The sequence below is a fragment of the Antechinus flavipes genome, chromosome 6, assembly GCF_016432865.1.
Source record: "Antechinus flavipes isolate AdamAnt ecotype Samford, QLD, Australia chromosome 6, AdamAnt_v2, whole genome shotgun sequence".
In the NCBI taxonomy this organism is placed as follows: Eukaryota; Metazoa; Chordata; class Mammalia; order Dasyuromorphia; family Dasyuridae; genus Antechinus; species Antechinus flavipes.
In genome coordinates this window covers 258237987-258262719 of record NC_067403.1, presented here as the reverse complement: position 1 = coordinate 258262719, position 24733 = coordinate 258237987, and the positions used below count along the sequence as shown (strand labels likewise).

Genomic DNA, 24733 nt, shown 5'->3' with positions numbered 1-24733 from the left:
ACGGGGTGGGAAAAGATTTTAACTTTAAGATTGATAAGGCAGCAGGGGGCAGGGTATGGCCAGCTTCAAATGCTAAAGTCATTTGTATCTGAATCCAGATAGAAAGGGAAAGGGAGCTGGGGAGCCTGAGTGGTAGTAGAGGCTACCTCTGGACCAGACCAGTAAGCTCTATTATAATTCTCTAACAAAAAATAACCAAAACCACAAGGGCACACGGCTACTTTGGTCAATCCCTTCAGGTGGGTATTCTTAACAAAAATATCATTAAGTACCATTAAAAAAATCTATTAATGGAAACTTTTAATAATCATGTTCAAAGAATGTTCTAGTCATCAGTAAGAGAAAGTACAAATTAAAACCGTTCGTGGTTTCACCTCACGCATGGCACAAATGGGCAAAAATGACCAAAGATAACAGGGGTCAACATTGGAGACACTGTGGGAAGACCGGCCCGCCCGCAGGCAAAGAAAATGTCCTAGGGGGCCACATCCTCTGAGCCAGAGATTCCATTATCACTCAGGATACATTGAGGAGATCACATACACACAAATACAAATGAAACAGGGTAAAAACTAGCTGTTGGGGACAGCCCAAACACGGGAAGGTGAGCAGGAGAAGCAGAGAAAAAGCATCCTCACTCCCTCAAGTCTGCCACAGTCCCTGCAAAGACCAGGCAAATCTCACTATGCTGCCGATATTCGCCCCAAACTAACCCTAGCTTAAGAGGTTCAAGAAGGAACCTGTCCATGAGGGATGGGGGTGCCTTCCGCAGAGTGGAAGACGAGGGCCCGAATCCCCGGGAAGCTCCAGCTATATTAGCTCAGCTTGCTGACACCCTGCTCCCTTTTGGTTCTGAGTGGGATACGCTGGGAAATGGAAGTGATTAAAAACAAAGATGATCAAGAGATTAAGAATGCAAGCAGATGCTTGCGAAAGGCGAGAGCAAACTTACGTTGGCCGTCGCGTCTCCAGCAAAGTCAGCAGTATCTGGATCGCACTGACGATCGCCGACTCGTTCTTTTCCTTGTGGAAAATATTTGATAGAAGCTGCTCAATAATCTCTTGCCTGGGAACAGACAGAGTAGGGAGCACCGTAAGCATCACGCCTGCAAAGAAAGCGGCGAGCGCATCCGCGGAGAGCCGCCCAAGCGTGCCAGCTCGGGAGCTGCCCCGGGAGGATGGAGGGCCGTCTGTGCCGCTTGCCGCCTGGCGTGTGCCAAGTGGGATCTGCGCCTCCTGAGTCCTATCGGCAATGCCCTGATAGTAGGATGAGGCAGGCTTCTTCCATAACATGTAATTTTTTTAAGCTACTGAGTATCTCGTGCCTTTTTAGCAGCACATCCAACAAATAAATTAAGGGTTGGATGTATAAAGTATATATAATATTGAAAAGCCTCAAAGTACTTGATTTCCCAATGATCAGTCCTTGTGTAGAAAAAAAAAAAATCAACCTTTTTCACTCAAAAAAAAAAAAATCATGTAAAAGGACTATGATATTTTCACAGATGCCTCCTTTTCCCAAGCTCCAAAGGCCCAAGATACGGCACGGCCAATGCCTCTCCCCCTCTGCCTCTGGTCATGAATAAGGTTCCTAGGTGGGGACAATACCCCACCCCCTTCTCATGGGGTCCCTGTGAGACCCCACAACGGTGAGTCACCGGGCAGACAACGTACAGAAAGCACCCGGCTGTCTATAAGTGATCAGAATACCGGCTGTAACTTCACTGGTCTTGGCTTTCTTGCCAGGAGCCTGGGCAGACACCCCGGGAGGCGATGGCAGCATTTTGTTGTGGGGTGAGGGGTCCCGTGGAAGCCTGGGCTCCAGGGGAGCAGCAAGAAGGCCAGGTGCAGGAGATCTCGGCCACGGCCCAAGCCCCAAAGAGAGCTCACAGGGACGGGGCTTGTTCTGCTCAGTCACAGGGCACAACAGGGAGAAGCGGGAAATGCCACCAAGTAAAGGGAAAATGTGCCCTAAACAGAGGGGGCTGTCCTGGGGGATGAGAGGCACGGGCTCTTGTCCCTGATCCAATGTGGGGGTTCGGCACACAGGGAGAGCTAAGAGGAGCAGTGGATGGAATTCCAGGACTGGAGTCAGAAAGACTTCCTAGCTGAGTGACTTCAGAGTCACTTCCCTCTGGCTGCCTCAGTTTCCTCATCTGTCAAATGAGCTGGCCTACTACTTCAGCATCTTTGCCAAGGAAACCCTAAATGGGGTCGTGAAGAATCGGACATGACTGAAAAAATAACTCCGCAATAATGTGCCCATATGCATGATGTTTGACTTTTCGTCCCTGTGACAGAGATCGGGGGCCTCGGCAGCATGGGGCTGTTTCCAACCTCATCCAACAGATAAGCTTCACTGCGGGAGGGCCTGGGACCTACAGCTAGGGGAGCCCTCACCCACAACTGCCTCTCTTTAAGTCCTGTGACGTCATGGCCTCCGCCAAAGTTAATTTTCTGAGGGGGGAGGGGCCACCGGTCCGTTATTCGTTCACATCTCCTCAGTGATTCCTAGGGTGGAAATTCCCAGATTGCTAAGGAGCCCTTCCTATGAAGGTATGCCAGTGACTAGTAAGGATTCATTAATTAGGCTTGTGACCCACAGATGCAGCCCCAGACTCTAGTTCCTCAGGGGCGGCTCCTGAATTGTAAATTACATAGAAAACAGCATATGTGCAAAAACCAGGGAACAGCAGTGGCTGCTTTGCAGTTTTATCCTACTAATCTCCTAATTCCAAAATAATTTACATGCCAGGAGTAACCGGAAGGAGGCGCTAGGCCCTCTCCACATCTTGTGACAGAACAAGCCTTTCTTCCTTTGCCTCCTAAGCCAGGGAACATGGGCCCCTTCCCAGTTTCCCAGTGTGAGGGGGGATGGGCTGATCTGTGAATTCATTAATGAGGAAACACAGTGCCTCCCCCCCACAAAATCTACTCTTGGGAAAGCTGCCCAGGGAGGCCTGAGAGGCCCAAGAGATCTGGGGTGAGAGGTAGAGCATGGCTGCAGGCCTTCCTTGGCCTAAAGGCCTGCTCTCTCCTTGTGCACACTGGAGACAAACACTTCTCTTCTCACAGGGAGAGAGAAAAGCACAAGTTAGTGCCTAAGAGTTTCTCCTTCAAGCCACATCCCCCTTTGAAGAAAGGCAAGGAATACTTTAGAAATCCTTAGAGAGCCATGATGGGCGGATGGGGGAGCCCCCACCCATCAAGCTGCTGGTTACCAGGGATTCTATCTAAGTGATGCTAACTAGCAAGTGTGCTTCTAAGGCCCCAGAAAACCCAGAGGCCGAGTGGCCACAGCACAGGCAACAGGGAACCCATGACAAGCACAAACTCTCTGGGGTCACCTTTCTCCAATTCAAATCAATCAAATGGGTCACTTTGATAATGAAGGTAACATGAAAAACCAAAGAGAAAAACCAGTGTGAGAAAAGTTTACAAGGGCTTGCATTTCAGGTGCAGAAAAGCCCAAAAAAGCAGAACTTCTGAAGAGCCAGATTTCAAAATGAAAGGGAAAACGGTGTTAGCCAGAAGCCATGGGCTGCAGGCAGGACAGAACTCCTCGAAGCGTGCCGGGTAGAAGGTCTGTCCCGCACTGCACACTGACCCACACAGCCACTGTCAAGTCACCGACATCGGGAGGCTCCAATGGCCTTACAAATTGAACTCTCCAATAAGGTGAATGAAAAAAGAAGGAACAAAAGCACCACCCCTTTCTTCAGCCTCTAGGACAACGGACCACTGCACAACATGGAGAACTTACTTCTCTAGAGTGGCGAGCAGGGGGTCCGGTTCTGAGCTGTTCTGGACTTGCAACATCTGGTCTCTGCTGAGGCGGATAATTTCACAGAGTGACTGTGAGGCATTAGAATGCCGCTAAGGAGAAAAGCAGAGTTTTTAGGACCATCAGCCCTGAAAGAAGGGGAAGCAGATCGGGAAGATTGGGGGACGTGTGTGTGTGTGTGAGAGAGAGAGAGACAGACAGAGACAGAGAGACAGAGGCAGAGGCAGATCGGGAAGATTGGGGGACGTGTGTGTGTGTGTGTGTGAGAGAGAGAGAGAGAGAGAGAGAGAGAGAGAGAGAGAGAGAGACAGACAGACAGACAGAGACAGAGATTCCCCCATTTCACATTTAAATTGTGGCTGGATCCCAAAGCCTCAGGATACCAAAGGCAACTATACAATCAGTCTCTAAATACAGGTAGAACAATAATCCAGCAGAGCAGAGACAACTTTTGCAGCACTCAAAATTAATAGCACATAAAACAAATGGGAAAGCCCCCCAAACAATAGTCAACCTTTTATGTTCAGCTTCTTTGGAATGAAGAGAATTATCCAAAGGCAGAATTGTTTCTTGGGAATCTGGGAGAGTTGTGCCTTCTTTGGACACTTTCCAGTTACTCAGCGGTCTGCTGCACACTGAATCAGTTCTGTTCAAAAATCCTCGGCAAATGATCCCCAAGGTGTTCCCCCTCATCCTCAGGTTTCCAAAGTAAGTTCTTCCTAATAGTGACGCCAGCTGGTCAAATGGCACCAAATGTAACAGAGGAAGAGGGTTCTCCTTCCTTTACAGCACACGCCACCTCTCTCAAGCCCTGAATACTGAACGACTGTGCTCAGCAAATATTAAATGATGTAACAGCTAAGTTGTAATTCACTCACGTAATGCCATCCTGCTCCTCACAAACACCTAATGCTGGTGCTACATTGCAGGGTGCTGAGGCGGGAATCCAATCCCAGAAGCCCTGACTTAGGTACCAGAGTCAAGAAGAGTTCTGGTTCTGAAATCCATAAAGCCTGAGTTCAGTCAGCCTCAGGCCTCACCAGCTGAGTGACCTTAGCAAGTCAACTAGCAGATATACCTTGATTTTCTTTGTTTGTAAAACTGAAACTAATGGAACCTCCAGGACTGTTGTGAGGATAAGATGAGAGAATAGAGTCCTCCTTCCACATTGCTGGGGTTAGAGAGATGGTGTCCCTGCAATCGCCCCTGTCTTTGTGACGGAAAAGACACAATTTTCTCTTGTTCTTTTAGGGGACCTTTTCAGCAGCTTATAGAAAAATTTGGGCAGATGTTACACAGTCCTAGACACAGATTTTATACATCTATGAGTTTCTAAACCTGTTCTGTGTCATCTGAGTGGCGTGTCGCCTGCAGCTTCCACAAATCTCCCCCCAAAATTCCCATTTAATTTCTTATGCCAACCCCCGACATAATGAAACCACAATGGGAAAAGGAAAAGTGCACTTGTAAAACACTTTGCAAACAATATGATACCATGCTGTGCTAGCTCGAGAATGCCAAAGCCCCTATTGTGGCATTTAAAAACTTGTTATTTTTTTAAGCCACTGAGATGTTATTTTATTTTTTCCCCAAATTCCATTCTTTCCCTAAGCACTTACCAAGTTTAAGACACTGAGGAAGAACGCTCTGAGAATGCTTCCGGTCCCAGCTGGGCCAATATGACACATGATACAGTGTCCTAGGCAAAAGCAGTTGGCTGCTCTTTGCTAGTTCTTCTGGGCGCCAGAAGGAGCACAAAGGCCACGCCAAGGGTTCCCGTCTCCTTGCTGGGGCATGGAAGGCCAGGGCTCCCTCTGGCTCCACAGAATTCCCTCTATGGTAAGACAGGCTCCTGAGAGCCTCTGGGCAGCCCTTGCTTTTCTCTTTTCCTTCCTTCCCATCAATGGCCACAAGCCAGCCACAAGCAGGCTCAGACCCCAAAGAGACAAGCCTACGGCCCCGAGCAACATCCTTCTAGCTCCCAACGGGGCAATTAGACCTCTCCTGCTCCCCACGGAGATCTGGCCTCCCAGCAGTCCCATCCACCAGAACCACCAGGGTCAAATGGCAGATTTCCACTTAATGAAAAATAAGTATTTACTAATTACTACATGACTAATTCAACGACAGAGCAGAGTGACTGAGGGGTTGAGTTTTTCCCGCTGTTCAAAGACAGTTTGTAAGATATTTTAAGGGAACTGTTTCTGCCCAACAGGACAGATCCAAACTCCTGGATTCTCCGATTCCGAACAAATCCTAACACAAATCTGGGCATCCCTGTGCCACCAGGGAAGAGTTGGCCGGCCATCTCTAGTTGGGTCCAAGGGGAACAAACCATTGTGCAACAACAGGAACTGGTGGCTGTGGAGCCGCCCTCACTAGGGAATGACTGTGGTTTCATCAGGGCCTGGAGAGGACCCAAGATGAACCGAGACTCTGCCAGGTCCTACAAAGTTGGACAGGGCTTGAAAACAGGTCTAGTGAAGGATTACACCCTCTGTTTGTCCAAGAACAACACGTTCATAGAAACTGAGCACCAGGTGTCTTCCAAGGTAAAGACTCCTCCCAGGTCACCAGGGATCTGCCTCATGAGTGGAAGCCATGACCCTTACAGCAGGTCTACCAAAAAGACCTATCATAACACTGTGCTGCCTAAGAAGTTGCCGGCTTCCATAATGCTGGATTATCGATGTTCTACCTGTAGCAGACTCCAATTTACACTCAGAGCACAGCAGCCACACCATGGGATCCAACCACCCATTTCTAAAATTGCTAAGACAAAGCAGAGCAGGCACATGCATCAGGAACACTTACGTCTTCTTCTTGAGATGGATGAACTATTCCCACAAGCCTCTGGATAATTTTCTCCTCATTTAACCACTGTAAAACACATAATACAAAGGTTAGCATAGTAATGAAGTGCTCTTAGTCAAGTCCCAACGTAAGGAAGTATATATGGACATACTCATCCATCAGATTTAAGTATATTGCCCGCTTCCCTCACTTTGAATGCTACAAAACTTTTGAGAGTTTCCCAAAAAAAAACATTCAAAGAATGAACATACTATTAGAAACACCAGTATCAAACAATCTCAAGAACTCCTCAAATCCTAATACCGATTACAAAAGTCACAACTGGAAATAATAATCATGGGATGACTCACATGATTAGAATATAGGATTAAAATCCACCAGCCAGGCTACTCAGAAAAAACAAAAGGGGGAGAAAAGACAGATGGAGGAACACATAGATTTGCTGGAAGCTTCAGTAAGAAGAAAAGCAAAAATGCCATAAGGGTAAATGGTTAAAGGAAACGACTTTTTGTAGACTTTACACTTAAAGAAAACTGAACCATGTGACGGGTATTTTTAGACATCTAATCCAAGAAAAAGCTAATGCAAAAAATGAAGGAAAAAAAAAGGGGGGAGGAGGGTAGAAAGTTTTGGAATCATGTAGGTAGAGCTCAAAGATTTCAAACACGGGGTGACCAGCTCACCCACTTAGCTTTGTGCAGGACCTGTGTCTCTGGTCGAAATGGGCACCCGTAGAATTAGATTATCAAATAATATTGGAGGAGCCTTTCTGAGCCAATTATTTTGTCCTGTTTTTAACTATGAAGAAGTTGAGGCCTTTGCTACTTGCTTCAATTATGATTAAAATGTTTGAATTTAGGATTTATAAAATAAAGAAAAGCTTTAGGACAATATAAATAGGGAGAAAAAAAGAGAAAGGAGTAAAGTAAAGGAGAGACAGCTTAGATAGGAAGAAAATATAAATCTAATAAGAAAACTTAACATTTTTAGGGATAGCAAAGGCTGTGCTATGGAAATAAGTGGAAAACTGTAAAAAAGGACATTCCTTAAGGAAAGGCCTGCAATCAGGAAGGCCCAGACTTGAGTTCTGCCTCTAGTCTTTCTCTCCAGGGTTCTCAAATGCTCTAGGCTGCCTAGAAAGAGGGAGCCCTGTTACATGGCCTGTCCTAGATCTGTAAAATCAGCCAGGTCCCAAGTTCCCTTCCATTCTCTCCAAGAAGACAAGAAAGCAGGAGAAAACCAGCAGCTGTAATTGAACAGCTAAGGGAGCTTCTGAAGGGAGATGAAAAGAGCGAGCTGGCGCAGCTGGCACAGCTGGCAGGCAGGGTACACGCTTGGCAGCCACAAGGTTTCTGGGTTAGCATCGCCTAGAAATCATCTGGCCCTGTATGGAGAATGAGGGAGTTCAACCTTTACAGTTTTCTCTAAATTTTGTGATTCTAAAATATAAACAGTGCAAATAACTAACAAACCCCAAAGCCTTGTACCCACCTCCGGAGCCAGCTGTAGTTGGCTATAGATGGAAAGGAGGGGGAAGAGAAAATAGGGTGTGACTTCTGTTCCTGAAGAGGAAAGTGTGAACCCCAACGATTAATAGATCAAACACCACAAAAGCAAATGCTCAGGGCTCCACCAGGTATGTGGAATAAAAATCTGGCTGGCTAAAGAATGTTTAGTGCCTCCCCGCTGCGTCTAGGAGAAAGCCAAACTCTTCAGGCTGGGGGCATCGAAGGCCTTCCATAGCCAGTCTTGACTGCCCGACATGTCCTCTACTCACATCTGATCCGGTCAAAGTGGACTAACTGCTGAAGGTCAGGACAGAGCATGACACTAGGCATGTCAATCCAGATGGCTGAACTTCGTCTCTCCCTTCTGCTTTTTTGTAAAAGGGGCATCAGAATGGCCGGCCTCTGCAACTAAGTCTTTCAGCATCAGAGATCCAGGCCCAGGAGGACGGATTGCCCGAGATTTCTCAGAGCACATCTGCCCTTATCACGTTCTCCCCGGATTGTCCACAGATTCTACCTAATGAAATTCTAGGCCCTCTAGGGGAGGATTATATTCTTTCTGAATTTCTAGGGTGAGCCCAAGAGCACTGCATACAGCAGGTGCTTAATGGAAAATTATTGAATGAATTAAAGAATATTATAATGGAGAAGGGTAGCCCAACATGACAAGAGGTTGGGAATGGACTCAGGAAGACAACTGGCCAGCAACCCTCACTGAACACCTGGAAGCAACAGGCAAGTAAGAGTCCGGGGCCAAGCCATTCTTCAGAATCCCACAGACTTCACTAACCCCGCCTCCTTCCCACCATTTCCCTTTCCCATCTGGGAAACACCCTTCAGATCCCATTCTTGTAAAGACCTCTTTCCAAAGCCCATCCCAGTTAGTGCGACGGACCTTCACGCCCATGCTGTCTAGGCTGCCTTCCCAAAGATATCAGCAGGTCTCCTCACCTCCATACTGTTAACAAAACAAGCCCAACTTTCAGGCATAACCTGACAAAATATCCTTCTTAAAAGACTTTTTTCTGTTTCCTTTCAGCCCTTCAAATTGCCAATTCAATGGACACATGCAATCAAAACATACAAATGGGTCAATTCAAGAGTTTGAAGTAAAGTATCAGAGGTGTGAAGATGTGGGAAATATTTTTGGATGAAGGCACCAAAAGGAAAGGAGACTGAAAAAGACAGGATGAGATGCAAAAGCACAGACTAAGAGCTCCAGAAATCCCCCTTTTCTGCCTGTCGGCCTGGGTACCTTGGGTTTCCCTTTGAAATACATCTGCATGAAGGAAAGGCCTGTTTCTCTGAAACTAAACCTCATCTTGCCCCAGGTTCCAGTAACCTGGCACCCGAGCTCAAGAAAACTCTCTCTTCTCCCTTCAAAGGAAGCCACTTTCCCAAAAGGATGTACTTCTCTGAGTGCAGCATCTGAGACAGGACTTCCGGTCACTGTCCTCTTCCCAATCACGGCTACTTGGGAAGGTCACTGTGGCTGCTGCTTTCCCCCAGTATGACAGCGTTTCAGAAAGAAAGATGCATCCTAAACAATCATACTTACATTTAACACATCTTGCCTGGGCTGTGGAGGTTCAATACAAGTCAGTAGCCTGAGCAATAAATCCATGATAGCAGAAGTTCCTATGTGTTTTATGATAAGGTCTACAAAATCATGCTTCTTCTTTAAGAAATCCACAATCTAAGGGGAAAGAGGAAAAAAAATCCTTATACATTATTGATCCATTCTCAGGTCAAATTAAGAAATTACACATAAGAGGTTTTCAGCACAAATTTTGAGATGCATTTCGCTAAGCAGTCAGACCCACTGCCACAGTTAAATGCCACTATTTCTAGACCCGCACGTACCTTGTGAAAGCTCATCAGTACCTAACCACATCCATTCTGCTGGTGTTTCATTAGTCTACACCCTAACACTATCAATGGCCAATGCCAATGAACTGGGGGCATAAAAGAGACCTAAAAAAATGCCAATTTGGAAGAAAAATGAGTGTCCACAAAAGACATCTGATGGGAGCAGAAATCGACATTCAGAAGAGAAGGAAAGGAGTTAACAGAGGCGATCACTGCTCTCCCACATAGGAATTTAGGGTATATTAATTATTCCCAGGAATATGAACATGAGAGTTAAATGTAAGCCAGCCAGGAAACTGTCCCCACAATGGCTTTATAATCTTCAAGAAGAACACAGTATCTGAACATGGCTGGGTCACTTGGGGAGCTAAGCGACCACAAGACCAGCCCCTTGTAAGCCACAGCTTCTGCTCTGGGAAGGCCTCGGACCGAGAGACTAAACTAAGAGAATGGCTCCTTAGTACCCACAAACCCTTTCACATTTCTAGACTAAAGATACTCTTAATGTTCAAAAACAAAAGTTGAAATAATCCCCTACATGAGGATTTAAAACTCTCCCAGGAAGGAGAGACGCTTGGGTCTTTTCAAATAGACAGTCGCTTTATGTGGAGAAAGTGGGAGACTCTTCAGAGGATAAGATTATCAGTGAGGGGTGGGGAGAAATTAGATGGGAGGGGGCAAGACCTGAGATTTAAGAGGATTTGCTAGCACATTCTGAGAAAGAGAGGTCACAGGAAGCATTTAGAAGGATGAATGAGGTCAATTTGGGGCTGTGAAGCCTCAGGTTGTTTCTACTACACACATGCCTTCTCTTTCTGCTCAATCTTTTCTCTAATAAGGTTCTGGCACATTAATGACTCTTTTTTTCAGGAGGAGAAGGGTGTTCGATAGCTTCTGAGACAGGCCTACCTAGTGGAAGGGAAAGGAACCCTGGCCTGCTCTTCTCCCATTTCTCCTCATCAGACTCATAGCTAGATGGGCTTGGTGATGATCAACAAATGAAAGAGGCTGTAGGTATTTTGGATCAGGGAAAACAGCAGCTCTTCTATGCGGATCAATCTATCTTCCTGATAAATCTCAGACAATCCTTTAGTGGAAATAAACTGAAATGAATCTAAATTTGAAAACTAGTTAGAAAGACAGATTCAGGTCAGTTTGGGGTCCCCAGAATGTCATTCAAAATGAGCCCAAACTGTGAAGGTTTGACCAAGCTTCTTAAGGGCCTTTTAGAACTGGAATGACAAGCACAAAACCTGCCAACTTCTCATCCCCACAAAGTAAAGGGAATCTACAATCACTGGTTCTGCTTCCTAAACAGGGACCAACCAGACTAGAATGCAAGAAAGAGAGTTGAATCCTATGGATCAGCTTACTGTCACAGTTCACTTTCTTTGCTCTTCTAGCTTTCTTAAGTCCACTGCTTCTGGAGGTTCACCTGCCTCCCTAGCCCAGCTCACCCCCATATTCTCAACAGCTCCTTCCTTTAGCAAACTCCCCTTTCCCACAATACAAAAGGTCAAGCACATACAACAGATCGCTGAATCGCATCATCTCACACTCCAGACACAGGAGGTTAAAAAGGCCAGAATAAACTGACTGCCCTCCTGGGAGGGGGGTGGGGGAATAGGGGGAGAGCCACCAGCTCCACTATTTGACAGGCCCTGGCACTCCAAAGCCGTGCTTCCTGCAAGAGTTCTTGGGCCACCTGGGTTTAATCCCATGTATCACCTAGAGTCCTGGGTCTGAGTCTGGACCGAGCACTACTTGGCAATGCATCTAGCCTTGTCCTCATTACACAGAGCTGGTCTCTCAGAGACCCCTAAGCTTCACATCAGAGCTGCTTGTCCATGAAACCTCGTGAGCTTCCAAATGTGGCTGCACGCCATGGCTGGGGTCCAGCACTGGGAACAAATCGCCATCATCACCCCTTTAGAAGAGTTGATAGGAACACTCTAATGAGGATATGGCAGCTAACAGGCAAACAAGAGCACTTTGTCACTTCTAACAAGAGAGAAAATGAGGAAGAAGAAGCTGCCTTGTGAAGCGGGCATCCTGTGAGTTTAAATCCAGCCTGTTTACTAACTAAAAACAGTCCTTCATTCCAATGACTTTTAGGAACCTGACTTTGCTAAACCAGGCCCAGAAAGGAGCAGCACAATGATGCAGCTATATTTTTCTCTTCTACTAATCCATAGTCCACCATTCAGTATTCTCCATTATTCTGTATCTTTCCACAAAGAGAAATTATCCCTCAAATTTGTACATACCTCTTTCTACCTGAGATTCTAATGCCAGATTTAGGCATACTTTATCACCCAATCAAAAATTTTATGCTAATAACCTAAGTGAGAAGCTGTGAAATCCAAAATTCAAGTATTATTTATCAAGTGTTTCTGAAGATAAATATTTAAATTTTAATTAACATCAAGGACAGATTCAGAGTAGTAAAGTAAACAATTTTCTAGCATAGCTACTCACCTTCGGGAAAAGAATATTTACCTGTTCTGGTTTTCGGCTAATAAGAATACTTAGCACCTTGCTGAAGAAACTGGCAAGTAATGGATTCAAAGGGGAATCATTTAGGAGGAAGCTATACAGTTTCATTAGCAAAGATTCATCTTCTCCCAATCTATCATTCATCTGAGAGACATCAGAAGTGAGTAATTCACAAGCTATATTTGGATACCTAGAAGAACAGGACACTCATGTCATCAAATAGTCACAGATTAAAATTACATACTAGTACATACCAGATATCACAATTTCTATAACTACTCAAATGTCAATTTAGAGCCTGATAAAAAGTGAAGATTCAATATTTTCTCTATCTTTAGATTAAAAACACAAGATACTAAACTACAACTATGAATCTATTCTGCCTTTTATAAAAATTGGAAAACAAACAGATCTGGCAAATCACCCTGTATGAGGTAGGGTTTGTAAAGCAGGTCAGTTAGATGAGTTTTGCCATCCAAAAGTATCAAAGCTCTTGAGCCACAGGGTCAGTGAAATTCAGTGCTTCTATCTGAAGTGGCCACATCGGGTTGCAGCAAAGGCTGAGGCCTACTACAGGACCCGACAATGGAACTACAGGACCTCCTGACATATCCCAGAAAGTCTCTACATAATTCAGTATCAAATCCAGGCCATGTATTATAGGAAAATGCCACAATCAAGCCAACCAGTCATTCAAACTTAAAGAATTCTTGGACTAATCAGCAGGATGGTTTCAAAAAGGCCTGGAGAGACTCCCATGAACTGATGCTAAGTGGAATGAGCAGAACCAGGAGATCATTGTATATGGCAACAAGATCATGTGATGACCAACTGATGGACGTGGCTCTTTTCAACAACCAGGGATTTAGGTTGCTTCCAATAGACTTGTGGAGAAGAGAGCCATCTGCACCCAGAGAGAGAACTGTGAGGGCTGAGTGTGGGTCACAACATAGCATTTTCACCTTTTTGTTGTTGTTTGCTTGTTTTTTTATTCTTTTTGATCTGATTTTTCTTGTGTAGCATAACTGGAAATTTGTCTAAAAGAACTGCACATGTTCACCATATATTAGATTACTTGCTCTCTAGGGGAGGGGGTTGAAAGGAAGGAGAAACACAGTTTTTGCAAGGGTGAAGGTATTTTGGAAATGAAAAGCTATTATTAAACAAGAATTTTTGGGTAATGAAAGACTTCTGGTAACAATAAAAAGTCCTTGGGGCCAGTTCTCACCCATTACATAGATTTCTGCCCAGAGGAAGTTTTGAAGGGGCCTAATTAAGTGTTCTATTCAGTGATCCTTAGATCCTAAATAAACCAACAGTCAAAGGCATTTATCCTATTTGAACCTTCCCAAACTTTAGTGATATATGGTGGCTATGCTCTCCCTTGTTCCAATCTCCTGAGGAAAATACAAAAGGGAACAGCCACCTTCTTGTGTAGGAATTGCTCACACTTACACATATCATGCTACCATCTAAACATCAAACCTGAAATAAAGAGAACGGCACTATCTCTCCTTTGCAGGTTAAGGAAACAGAGGTTCAGAAGGGGTAAGTAATGTCCTCAGAGAAACAGCCCCCAACTTCACCCTCCTCCCACCCACTGGGCTTGAGCTTTGGCTCAAGTGTGCCTAGTGTGCCCCTTTTCTCCTACCCAGAGACTCCCTGTCTACTTTGTGAAGAACATGGCAGAGAGAGACTAACTCGATTCCCTCACAGAGCTGGCCATTGAAAGCATGAGTCACATTCTCTAATTAGCTAAGAGGTCAGGAAACAACTGTGCCAGCTGTTGAGTTTAGCCCAGGGTAGCCCACAGTCTAAGAACTCCATTCTAAACTGACATGGTAGAAGTAAGTCTCTTCTTGCTGCTCATAAGACCTGAAACTGAAGTTTCTTTAATCACAGTAGGGGTTGTATCAAGTCTGAGTAATCTCTTATCCCATGAAGTAGGCAAACCCAAAGTTTTTTTTTGTTTTTTGTTTTTTGTTTTTGTCAAATAGGATTTTCTTGGTCCCTACTAAAAAAAAATTTTTTTTTTTTAGGGGGGGAAGAGAGAGAGAAAAAGAATCCCCCATTTGATCCCACTTCTTTGGCAACAAAGTGGTTAAGATGGTCAGATCCACTGCTCATTTGGTTCTGTAGAAGTGGACAACCCACTCCCATGACTCAGTTTCCCCAGCCCAAAGATTCCCCTTTTCATAACCACAGTGCATGGAATTGACTCTTTTCCCTTCTGCTTTTTCTCCAAGAATTTCAGTTACTGACAGCTGTAAAGGACCTTAGAGAGTACTAGCTCAATCTCCTCATTTCACAAATGAGGCCACAAGATCCAGAAAGGGTTAAACAGCCCAGAGACAGGCGAAGAGCCAAGATGGGACATCATCCAGCACAGCATGATAATTACGTGGGTATATGGGATGAATCAGGGTCTTACTTCCAAAAGCTTAGTACATTAAGAATCCTGAGGGATGGGTTTAAGCTGCTCAGAAGTACAGATTTTCTCTGTTTCAAATGGCCACAATTTCCCAGAAAGGATCACCTAGTACCTGGGGACCCAGATGACAAAATCACCCACATCAACATGAAACATGTGCCACAAACTGCTAAAGATTACGTTGGGTTGGTTTGAGTTTCTGTTTCTGTTTCTGGGGGTGGGGTGGCAGGGGTGGTTCAATAAGGGGAGAGGAATGGGAAGAAATTGAGGACAGGAGAAAGGAAAAACTGAATGCTTATTAACTGAAACAATTTTAAGAGATTATGTCGCAGACTCCTCTCCCTCCAAATAGCAATCTCTTCCATAAATAATTATCCCCAACTTCACCATCCTTTTAAGCCCATCCCACTGTCTAAGCCATTTCAATTTGCAAGTTCGCTTTATGGTTTCAATTTCATTTTTCAGGTCAGTAGACACTGGACAAGTATGCCTTTACCAACTTCAACTGTCCCCCCCCAAATCTGCTTGAGAGGCCACCTTCTCCCATGACACTGGTCCCCATTTAGGAAAGTCCCACTCCATCCTAGGGAACATCTCCTGCAGTGCAAGCCCAGAGCCTGTTTTTTCTAGAGCACTGGTGATGACTCTGGGCCTCCCTGAATAGATTCCATTGCTTTGGGACCGTGCTTCTCCATATCAATGGCATCAGCCAGGAACATTTCACTGAGCAAGAGGAAATCCCAACCCTATGATACTTGACAAAGAACAATACAGATTTTGTGTTTTACTATCTTTCCATCTATAGGCAAGATAAAAGTCTTCTAAACCTTTCATGGTAAATCTTCAGTGGCAGAGGGATGCATATGCACACAATTACCTGCTTCATTGGCTAATCTAGTCTTCCTTAAAGTTCTTAAGGGGTTCTGACTTAATCTCTTCCAGTTAGTAAAAAGGCCAGAGAGAGTATCCTAATTGGTTTTAGGTCTTTAGGACACAGGACTAGACAGAAAAGCATCCAAGTTCTGGTTCAGATTTGTGCTGGGTGCTCTTGGGCAGTCATTTCACTTCCATCTTCCCACCTGTAAAGTGGGGAAAAGACTTAAAGAGTTTTACCATGTGGAGATCGGTTTCAGTGTCTACATAGCACTCTGCCCTCCCGGGACGCCTTAGCACTAGATTTTAGAACACGCCAGTTTCAGTCCCATGACTCCCATGAACTTCATTTTAATCAAGAAGCTAAGTCCCACCACTATGTCTCAAATTATGATTTAAATCTTTACAACAGGGACTGCAGGAGAGCTGAGGAACCACTCCCAGATTGGTACACCAATATTCTTTCTACAAATAAATTCTCAAGCATTATGTGACTTCATTCTTTCTTCTCTCTCCACTCCAAAACGAAGATTATATTTTCTTACTTGTATCTGATTTTTTCATCCATATCTTGAGGTGGTTCTTCTATAATGAATGAGACTAAATCTTCAAGGCATTCTGCTTTTAACAGAAACTCAATAAGTTTGCGATTCTGAGCTTTACATTCTTGCAAAACATCTTCCTCATCCATTAATTCCTTCAATGTTACATCTTCTCTCTCTAGAAGTGTGTCTATGTGGGATGATGAGTGAAGATCAAATTTCCAAAACATGCTGGTCTGCAAAAATGGAAAAATATTTCACAAAATTAATGTCAAACATTACAATTTCCCCTCTTTTCATACCATCAGTTCAATTGTACAAGCAAAAATCCCAAACTGACATTAATATAGACTTAATCCAAGCTAATTTTAACACTTGACATAAATTTGATTTTTCCTTAGGCACCTCTCTCTCCCAAACAGAAAGTCTTTATTTTTTAAACTCTTTCGTTGAACTTAAAAAATATTTGAAGATAGAATGAACCGAGTATGATGTTTTTATATTCAAGTTCATGGCCAGAAATAATAACAGGAAGAATATGTCACTAACTGGTTCCAGCTGTACAGCAGCCACACTGCTAATTTAGATATGGGATTTAAAACAAAATCTTCCAGTCCCTTGTTTAAAGACCTAATTGTTTCTATGGAGGCTGTGCTTTCTTCAAGTATACTCTCGGCAATAAGTACTCACTGAACTCAGGCTAGGCACAGAAAGATAGAAAGGGAACTGGACCAGGCTACTGCTTCACTCTGAACTTTAGCCCAATGGGTTTTAGAGTATTGTGGAAGTCCTAAAAACAGTTCATTTTTGCCAATCAGAAAAACCATCAAGACGTCACCTTTTATGATACTTTCAGTCTCTCTTTCTGTGGAGATGAAGTTATTTTTCCTCAATTTTTGAGACAACCTGAGCAGCCAACCTCAAAATTGAGCCATTCCCTAGCCCCAAAACAAAGCCTTCATCAAATCAGATCAGTGCTACAAAGACAATGGAGAAGATTCTGTAGTAGTTTTAATGTAGACAACTTCAAATCACACACTAAACTAAGAAATCTTTATTTTTCCCAAAATGAACCCTATGAATTATCCTCACACTTAAGAGGTGAATAAATAAATAGCTTGCCTCAATGCCCTTCCCACAATCAGGTAAATGACAAAACACCACCCATGAAACTATATCAAGGACAGAATTTTCCACTGTCCCTTGGCAGTAACAGCTGGAAGAAGGGGCCCATTTCCTAGAATGGGGCCTTAGCAGAAAACACTCACTCCCAGCTGAAGACATTCTCCCAGATGCAATCAGACTGTAATCTTTTGGTCACTCCCCAGGTCCACCTGATCAATTGGATTCAACTACCTTGTCAAACTTACCTGGTGCAATGCAACATCAGCTCACCCACAAGGCACTTCAAGGGAACAAGCCAAGACCCAAACCTCCAATCTGTTTATTTAAAAGCCCCAAACTGGCTACTAGGACAGTGCCCGGGACTCACAGAGATCTAAGGCCCTTTGCTTGAAGAAAGGACAGAATAAATAAAAGGGGACAGAGAGGTTCAAGAAATGGATGCATATTTGAAAGAGACAAAAATCTCCAACAACCCCCAAACCAGCAACTAGTCTCTAAGTGACAATTACACAGAACAAAGGCAGCCAAGATATCCTCATCCTCTCCTCCCAAGACCATGCACACACAGTGCGCACGTGCATATACACACACACACACGTTTGCACACACATGTGTACATAAGAGTCAAAAGAATATGAATTCCCCCAAATTCCTTTAAATCACTAGCATATTAATTCTTTTGTTGTTTAAGGTTATTTTCTGAAATCTCTTAAGTTTATAAAAGGTTAAAATGAAGAAACCAAGTATTGTCTTTATTACTGCATTTGAGCCACGACTTAGAAAGAAGGGGAAAGCCAAGAGGGGCTTCAAGTGGAACCTTAAACTGGACATCGAAAGGGCTAAAGACTTTTCTTCGACACTTTTTGGCTGGAACCAGGACGAAATCTAGAACAAACTTCTCTCATCACTGCCCTTGGCCCAGGAGATTGGGGGGTGGGGCCCACCAATGCAAACTCCATTTAAGGAAGGAGCTCCATTCAGCCCCCTTACCTGGCTGCACTACTGCTCCACCTGACACCATCCCACCACTCCTTTAGACTGTAAACTTTTTGAGGGGAAATTTCCGTGGCCGTCTAGACTTCCTGAGTGATTTGTCCACAAACACTCATCAAGCACCTACTGTCTGCCTGGTCCTGTGCTAAGTGCTAGGAGTGCAACTCAGCCAATTCCAAGCCAGGGCTGCCTCCAGAGGCTGTTGTGAGAGTCAGCATGGTCAGCGTAGCCCCAGCGCACAGGGAGCTTTGGGGAGTGGGGAGGAGGGGGAGCTGGGAGCTGTTCTCTGGTAGCTGCAGAGAGCAGGCACAATGCCAGCACAGAGGGCTTTCACCCATTGGGAACTAGAGGCCATCGCAGGGCAGAAAGATATGGATCTGGGGCAACTGTCAAAACCAAGCATAGTAGAAATTTGTTATTTATTATTCTAGAAATTTATTAATGCCTTGTTTTTTAAAATAACTTTTTAAAAAATCCAGTCTTCATGTCAAGTTACTGACAAACTAGATTTTTAAATTGATTCTGATGCCTATAGATTCAGAGGGCATATTCTGGCCATTTCTACATTTGTAAAAAGTTGCTAAAAAACTCTGAATTGAGTTTTCAAATGGTATTTTCTTTTTATCTTATAATGCTGCTCTGTTCCAGAAAAGTTGGCTACAAAACACATCTGTAATAAAGGAATCATTTTCTCAAAGGGAAGTGAATCTAGAGCTCTGCTTTTCTCATCATTCATCAACTTTTAAAATATGTAGCTTAGAAAAACAAAAGGTATTATCAATGAGCTCCCAGTTCTCAGTTTAAATTTTCAGTTTTAAAAATCCGGTTCCAAAGCAGTCCTCCCAAAGTGGACCTTATGACATATGGAAGTGTATTTATAAGTACATGGAAACTATGTACATGGAGAACATATATCTGCTGTCTTGGGGGGGGGGGGCAGGAGAAAAAATTGGAATACAGGATCTGGGAGAAATGGATGCTGGAAACTAGCTTTGCATGTATTTGGAGAGATGGATATTACCTGAGGGCAAAAAAACAAGGAATAGGGTTTTTTTGGTTGTTTTTTTTTAAAGCCCTTATTACACTGGGGCTTCCACATAAATTGAAAAGTAATCATGATGAGGATAACCAAGAAATACTAATAAATAATTCTGTTGGTTCAATGTTGAAGTAGACCTGAATCCTGCAGGACACAACTATAGTAAGCCAGCCCACACTGGCATGTTGGGGGCAAAGCCTGTTCTCTTGATTCCCAGCCAGCCCTCGAGCTGCCATCTGGCTTGATTAACTCCTGCATCCTTGAGGATGATCCCTAGAGTTGCCCTTCACACAGAGACAGAGACTTGCTGGCCTAAAGCTGACAAGGTTTCTGCTTTCCCCATGATATTCTACTACAAGATGAAAACTTGCAGATCGGCACTCGGAAGGGTAGATGGCTCCAGATCCACATGTGCTTCGTGGTGGCCAAGACTGAGTAAGTCACTGGACTTCCAGTGACATCATTGGCAGGTGCTAACCTGTCTCAGAAAAAGACATTTGATTTCTTGAGAGACCATAGGCTCTTTTGCAAGAAGACGGAGGCCTTACATTGCCTGCCCTGGGCTGGCAGGCTTCCCACTGCACTGGATGGGACTGGGCTTTGGAGGCTCATAATTTACTTTTGGTTACTGTGTTGGAGGTCTCACAGCTGTTCTGCTGATCCACTGGCCTTGAACCTCCCACTGGATTCCCCATAGCCTGCCTGAGCTGGGCCGTGTTCCTCCCATCCTGAAGTTCTTCCAGGCTATCTTAAGCTGGAAAATGATGACTCTCCGAATGATTGTGGGTTCTGTCACTCACTCCAAAGTCCGCTCAGAGAACTGACCTAGCGTTGATTCTGAGGCAAGCTGGAGAGAGCTCAGGCAATGTCCTATCTACTCTCTGCCATCCAAGTCTAGGCCCAGAGCATTTCAAAATGCTTGAGAGATGGATCAGGAACCAGGAACTGGTGCTCAGAACCAGGACAATTTCCAATAAACTCAGCTTCCCAATTTTACCTTCCGAGGTCACATCATGGTGCATCTAGACTTCTGCCACCAGCTCCATTGACAGACATCCCTAAGTGTCATCCTTCCCTAACATTTCTCAAGGGGAAAAGAGGGATTTAACCTGGAATACAGAGTGCTAAGCCTTCACATAGAATTGTTCTCAAAGAGTTTAAAAAAACCTGAAGAGAAACATTTTGCCCTAATTCAAAAAGAGTCCCTGAGCAACAGAAGAAAAAGAAGGGGAAGAAAATTCCTTTGAGAACTCTGACAGGTTCTGGTTATAATCATAAGTGATTCTAGAGCAAGCTAAGAAAAAGAAAGAAAACACGAAAGAATCCTGGGCAAAGAACAGCGACCGGGTTTTCCGTTTTGGTTCCTACTTCTGATCTAATGAATATTCCTTCCAATAAGTCCCATGGCCAGAAATGTGAGCCAGCAGATCTGTTTTAAATGAAGGGGAGCCTGGAGTCCAGGGCTTCATTTCCCTTCCTACTCAGTATCAGTCATCCTGTCCTCCTGGGAAAAAAGTATTCTTCCCCATTCAGAGCCAGCCAGGCAGACAGGCAAGTTTTTTAAAGGGCTCCGAAGTTAGCACGGAGCAGAGAAAGGCACTAGGCGCTCAATGCCCATAGAGGCACCTTTCTTCACTGGGTTTTACATGTGGAATCTCGACGAGAGCTCGAATGAGCAATTTCTGGTAAAGGCAATATAAAGATGTCCCCTAGACTGCCCCTCCTCCATCTTCATTGTAAACAGCCGTCACCAATGACTGTCAATCTTGGGTGGCACATGCTTTCAGTGGCACAAGGCCTTCGATGCAGAGATTTCCTCCCAGCCTCACAAAGGACTCTATTATTATTGCAGAAGCCTTTCTGGTAATCCTTTTAGTCCACCCCATTTCCTCCCCAAGAACCCCACCAAAGTGAAGTGTGTGTCTGTATGTACACGCGCGCGGGCACACACAACACTGGTATAATTGGGGATGCCAGAAATCCCATACCTGGTTTTCACTGAATCAATCTTTTTGCCATCAAATAACAAAGCTGGTAGGAGACACAGCTTCTTGATGTGAAGGCACGTGTGCTATAAAGCCATCCACCATTCACAGAATGAAAATGACAGGATGTCATATTTGTCATTTAGCGAACAAAGACACATTTCCAAGGCTGTAAAAGCTGATCGCTCAATTTAAAAGAAAAATCAGAGAAAGAAACGTACTACTGCACACTACGTGGCCGGGTTTTGTCAGAAACCCTCTCTTGGGCGAGCTACTCTCAGATCTGTTTCTCTCTCTGTCTCTGGCCAAGCCAGGGCCAAGTGCACAGTTCAGTTTATTCTGTCACTATTCAACAGGCACCCAGGTCCCTTGGAATAAGGACAAACAGTGCCGTACCATGTGCTAGAGGAAGCTGTTAGGATCCCGGCGAGCACACTCACTGCTGTACTACCCAACATGGAGCAATGGGGAGAGGAAAACGTTTTCAAATTCAATCTCATCTCTTTTCCAAACATAATCTGTCACTTTCTACAAATACAGAGGAGGTGCCAATATCTTTTCTGCCATTTTTATAATATCTGACTAATTTCGTAAGTGACTCATGATAATTCTCCAAATGACACAGAGTGACTTTAACAAGGAGAATTCTCACCCAATGCTCCCAGCTCAAAGGAAATCTGTGCCTAAAGCTTCCAATCAGAAAGGCCCATGAATGGGCTATGATAATGCCAAAGGTCATGCTCACAGCCAAGCGCTATCTGTAAGGCAGTGGGCTCGATGCTTTAGATTTCCTCACTGGATCCTCCCAATAACCCTGGAGGGCGTACTGGTGTTAGGCCCACTTCACAGAGGAGGAAGCAGGCAAACGGGGTTAAGTGACTTGACCAGGGTTCCATGGCTAGGAAGTGTCTGAGGCCAGATTGGCTCCCAGGCCCAAGGCGCTGGCCCCTGCACCACCCAGATGCCTGTAGAGGAGGGATCCATAAGAAACACGCCAACTGGAAGAACCAGAGCTTCGGCAGGAGAGTCTGCAGCCGGAAAAGCAACCTTGTGCTAAAGAGAACCTAGCTGGGTGTGGTCCGAGCTTTGGGGAGTTTCAGGGGCCCTCTACAAAGTCCACCCTTTGGCCAAGTCTCAAGGTCCGTCAGGAGGGAGCAAGGAGTCCAAAGGAAAGGAGGCTCGTCCCATGCCCTCCTGCCCAAACCTTTAGAACAGACCGCAGTGATCAAAGCATTCAAACCCTCTAAACCCTTTTACAGGCCTATACTTAATGGGCCCTGTTGGGAAGTCAGGGTGCGGGGCAGCCCCACAAGCCCCGCTCCGTGGGAGGGCTGCTGCCTGGTCTGCAGTCGGGCAGGTGAGCCCAACTCTCTGTGGTCTCCACGCTCAAAGCCTGGGCCTGGATGTCCCCAAGTATTTCCCTTCAGTGACCTCCATCCAGGGGCTAAGCCCCATCATGCTGCAGCCACTTCCTCCAGGGACCCCTGCATTTCATATTCCTCCACAGAGACTGAGAAGGTGCAGCCACTTCGAAGAGGGCTCTAGAACACAAGAGAAGTGGGAGCACCGCGCCCTCCTGGCTCCAACATCTTCTGTCTCCTCCTGCGACACCCTGGAGGCTGGTTCTAGAGTCATCTTGCCCCCCAAAACTCAGGCTGCAGTGGCCAAATGCCAGCACCGTCCATTTTAATAGACATTCTCACTTTGGGCCCAGGAAACAAGTGCTATGGGGTCTACCGTGCAAAGGCCCTCCAATGACAAGCAGTCTATGGGAGAAAGATGGACCCAAGAGTGGTCACTGAGTGTCTGTGGCCAGCCTTGGCCTCCCTCGTGGTGTGGCCCCAGACCAGCTCTCCCCTCGGTCAGCCTCTCCACAACCACAGAATGGGGGTCCCACAGTCCCTCTCTCCCAAGTGAGGAAACATGGTGAAGCTGGTTATTGTTGTCCAGGTGATCTCAACCTTCCCCTGAGGATCCTCGAGGACTGGAAAGGAGGGCAGAGGGCAGAGGCAGTGTGCCCGTGGGAGGCTCTGGCCCAGGGCTTGCCTTCAGGGAGCTGACCACTCAACAAGGGAAGCTGAGGGGACAGTGTGCGTCTGGACAGACTGGAGCAGGGGTGGGGTGGAGGAGGGAGGCAACACCCCAAAGGGAAGGTCAGGATGAGACCTATGACACCATTGAGTAGGAAAAATGGATAAAGACATCCCAGAAGCCATCCAGGCACCCTTGGGACCCTTCCATATACAAACAAGGGGAGAAACAGCCTGGGTCTTGGGTCCCCAGGGTTCACTCCCAATACCACGAAGGGAGCAGAGGCCAAGCTATGTGGGGACTCAAAGCTAAGCATCATTTAGGGCAGGAGAAGAGGGGGAAATGCATGGCTTGGCGGAAAAGGCAACTGGTTTCTCAGGCTGCCCTGTGACCTGCCAGGGAAGGCAGGAGGTTCTTCCACACCTAATGCCATGGTCTAAATACGCTGCAAAGAAAAACCCACCCTGACAAGGTCCGTGAGCAAGGTACCCAAAGCATCTCCCAGGGCTCGAGGGAGCAAGCTCCCCCACCAGCCCAAGCACCCTACAGTAGCCACAGAGACTCCCACCTCAGGGCTTCTACCCACACCTTCATGCCCCTACCCACCCGGAGACCAGGAGACAGTTAAAGGAATTAAAAATAGAAAAGGCCTTACCTTTCAAACCAAAGCTTAAAAATTAAAAGAAAAATGTTCTTCTCGGTGGCTCCTTGCCCATTACAGGGGATCCTGGGAACAGCAATCTTCCAATTTACTGCATTAGCAGATTAGCAGGGGCGAAGACACAGGGACACAGGGTTCAACTATAAGAAAAAAAGTGACAATTCTAATATGTCCAGTTGCTTTGTCTTAGGATCACTGCCAAGAAACAAAAGTTAAGGACTTCTGGATCAGGAATAGAAATAGTACATCTTATCGACCTGTATTTTAGCAGCCAATTTCAGCTAAAGAGATCTTCTGTTGCTAAATGTGCCAGCGGAGGAAAAAGGCACAATTCCTCTTTCACCTGAACAATAATCTAGAAACAAGCTCCAGATAAGTTAAGGATGATATCGAAAAGCTGTCACTGAGATGAAAGCAAAAAACAAACAAAACAAACCAACATCCCTGGGAGTCATCGATGAGTTCCTGGCTCCATCCCAACATCTGCACTCGCAACAAAATTCCCCAACCCCCACACAAAAAACCAAACCTATGACTGGCTTCTTTGGCTCCAAAGTTTCTTGATGGATAAAACAGCACGAC

The 24733-nt window shown here is 45.2% G+C and overlaps 1 protein-coding gene across 8 annotated transcripts in view; it reads right to left on the bottom strand.

Annotated features, from left to right (window-relative positions):
- Nucleotides 1-24733, bottom strand: part of PPP6R3 (protein phosphatase 6 regulatory subunit 3) — an 83752-nt gene that overhangs the window by 31491 nt on the left and 27528 nt on the right. For all 8 annotated transcript variants that reach the window (XR_007948485.1, XM_051967117.1, XM_051967118.1 and 5 more), the window contains exons 3-9: nt 24146-24291; nt 16321-16553; nt 12475-12661; nt 9665-9802; nt 6599-6664; nt 3764-3876; nt 953-1066 (exon numbers count right to left, since the gene is read on the bottom strand). Coding sequence is in view for 7 of the 8 variants with exons in the window: in XM_051967117.1 (XP_051823077.1) it covers nt 953-1066; nt 3764-3876; nt 6599-6664; nt 9665-9802; nt 12475-12661; nt 16321-16547 (845 nt within the window). In the remaining variant the exon portion in view is untranslated. The remainder of the gene's footprint in view (nt 1-952; nt 1067-3763; nt 3877-6598; nt 6665-9664; nt 9803-12474; nt 12662-16320; nt 16554-24145; nt 24292-24733) is intronic.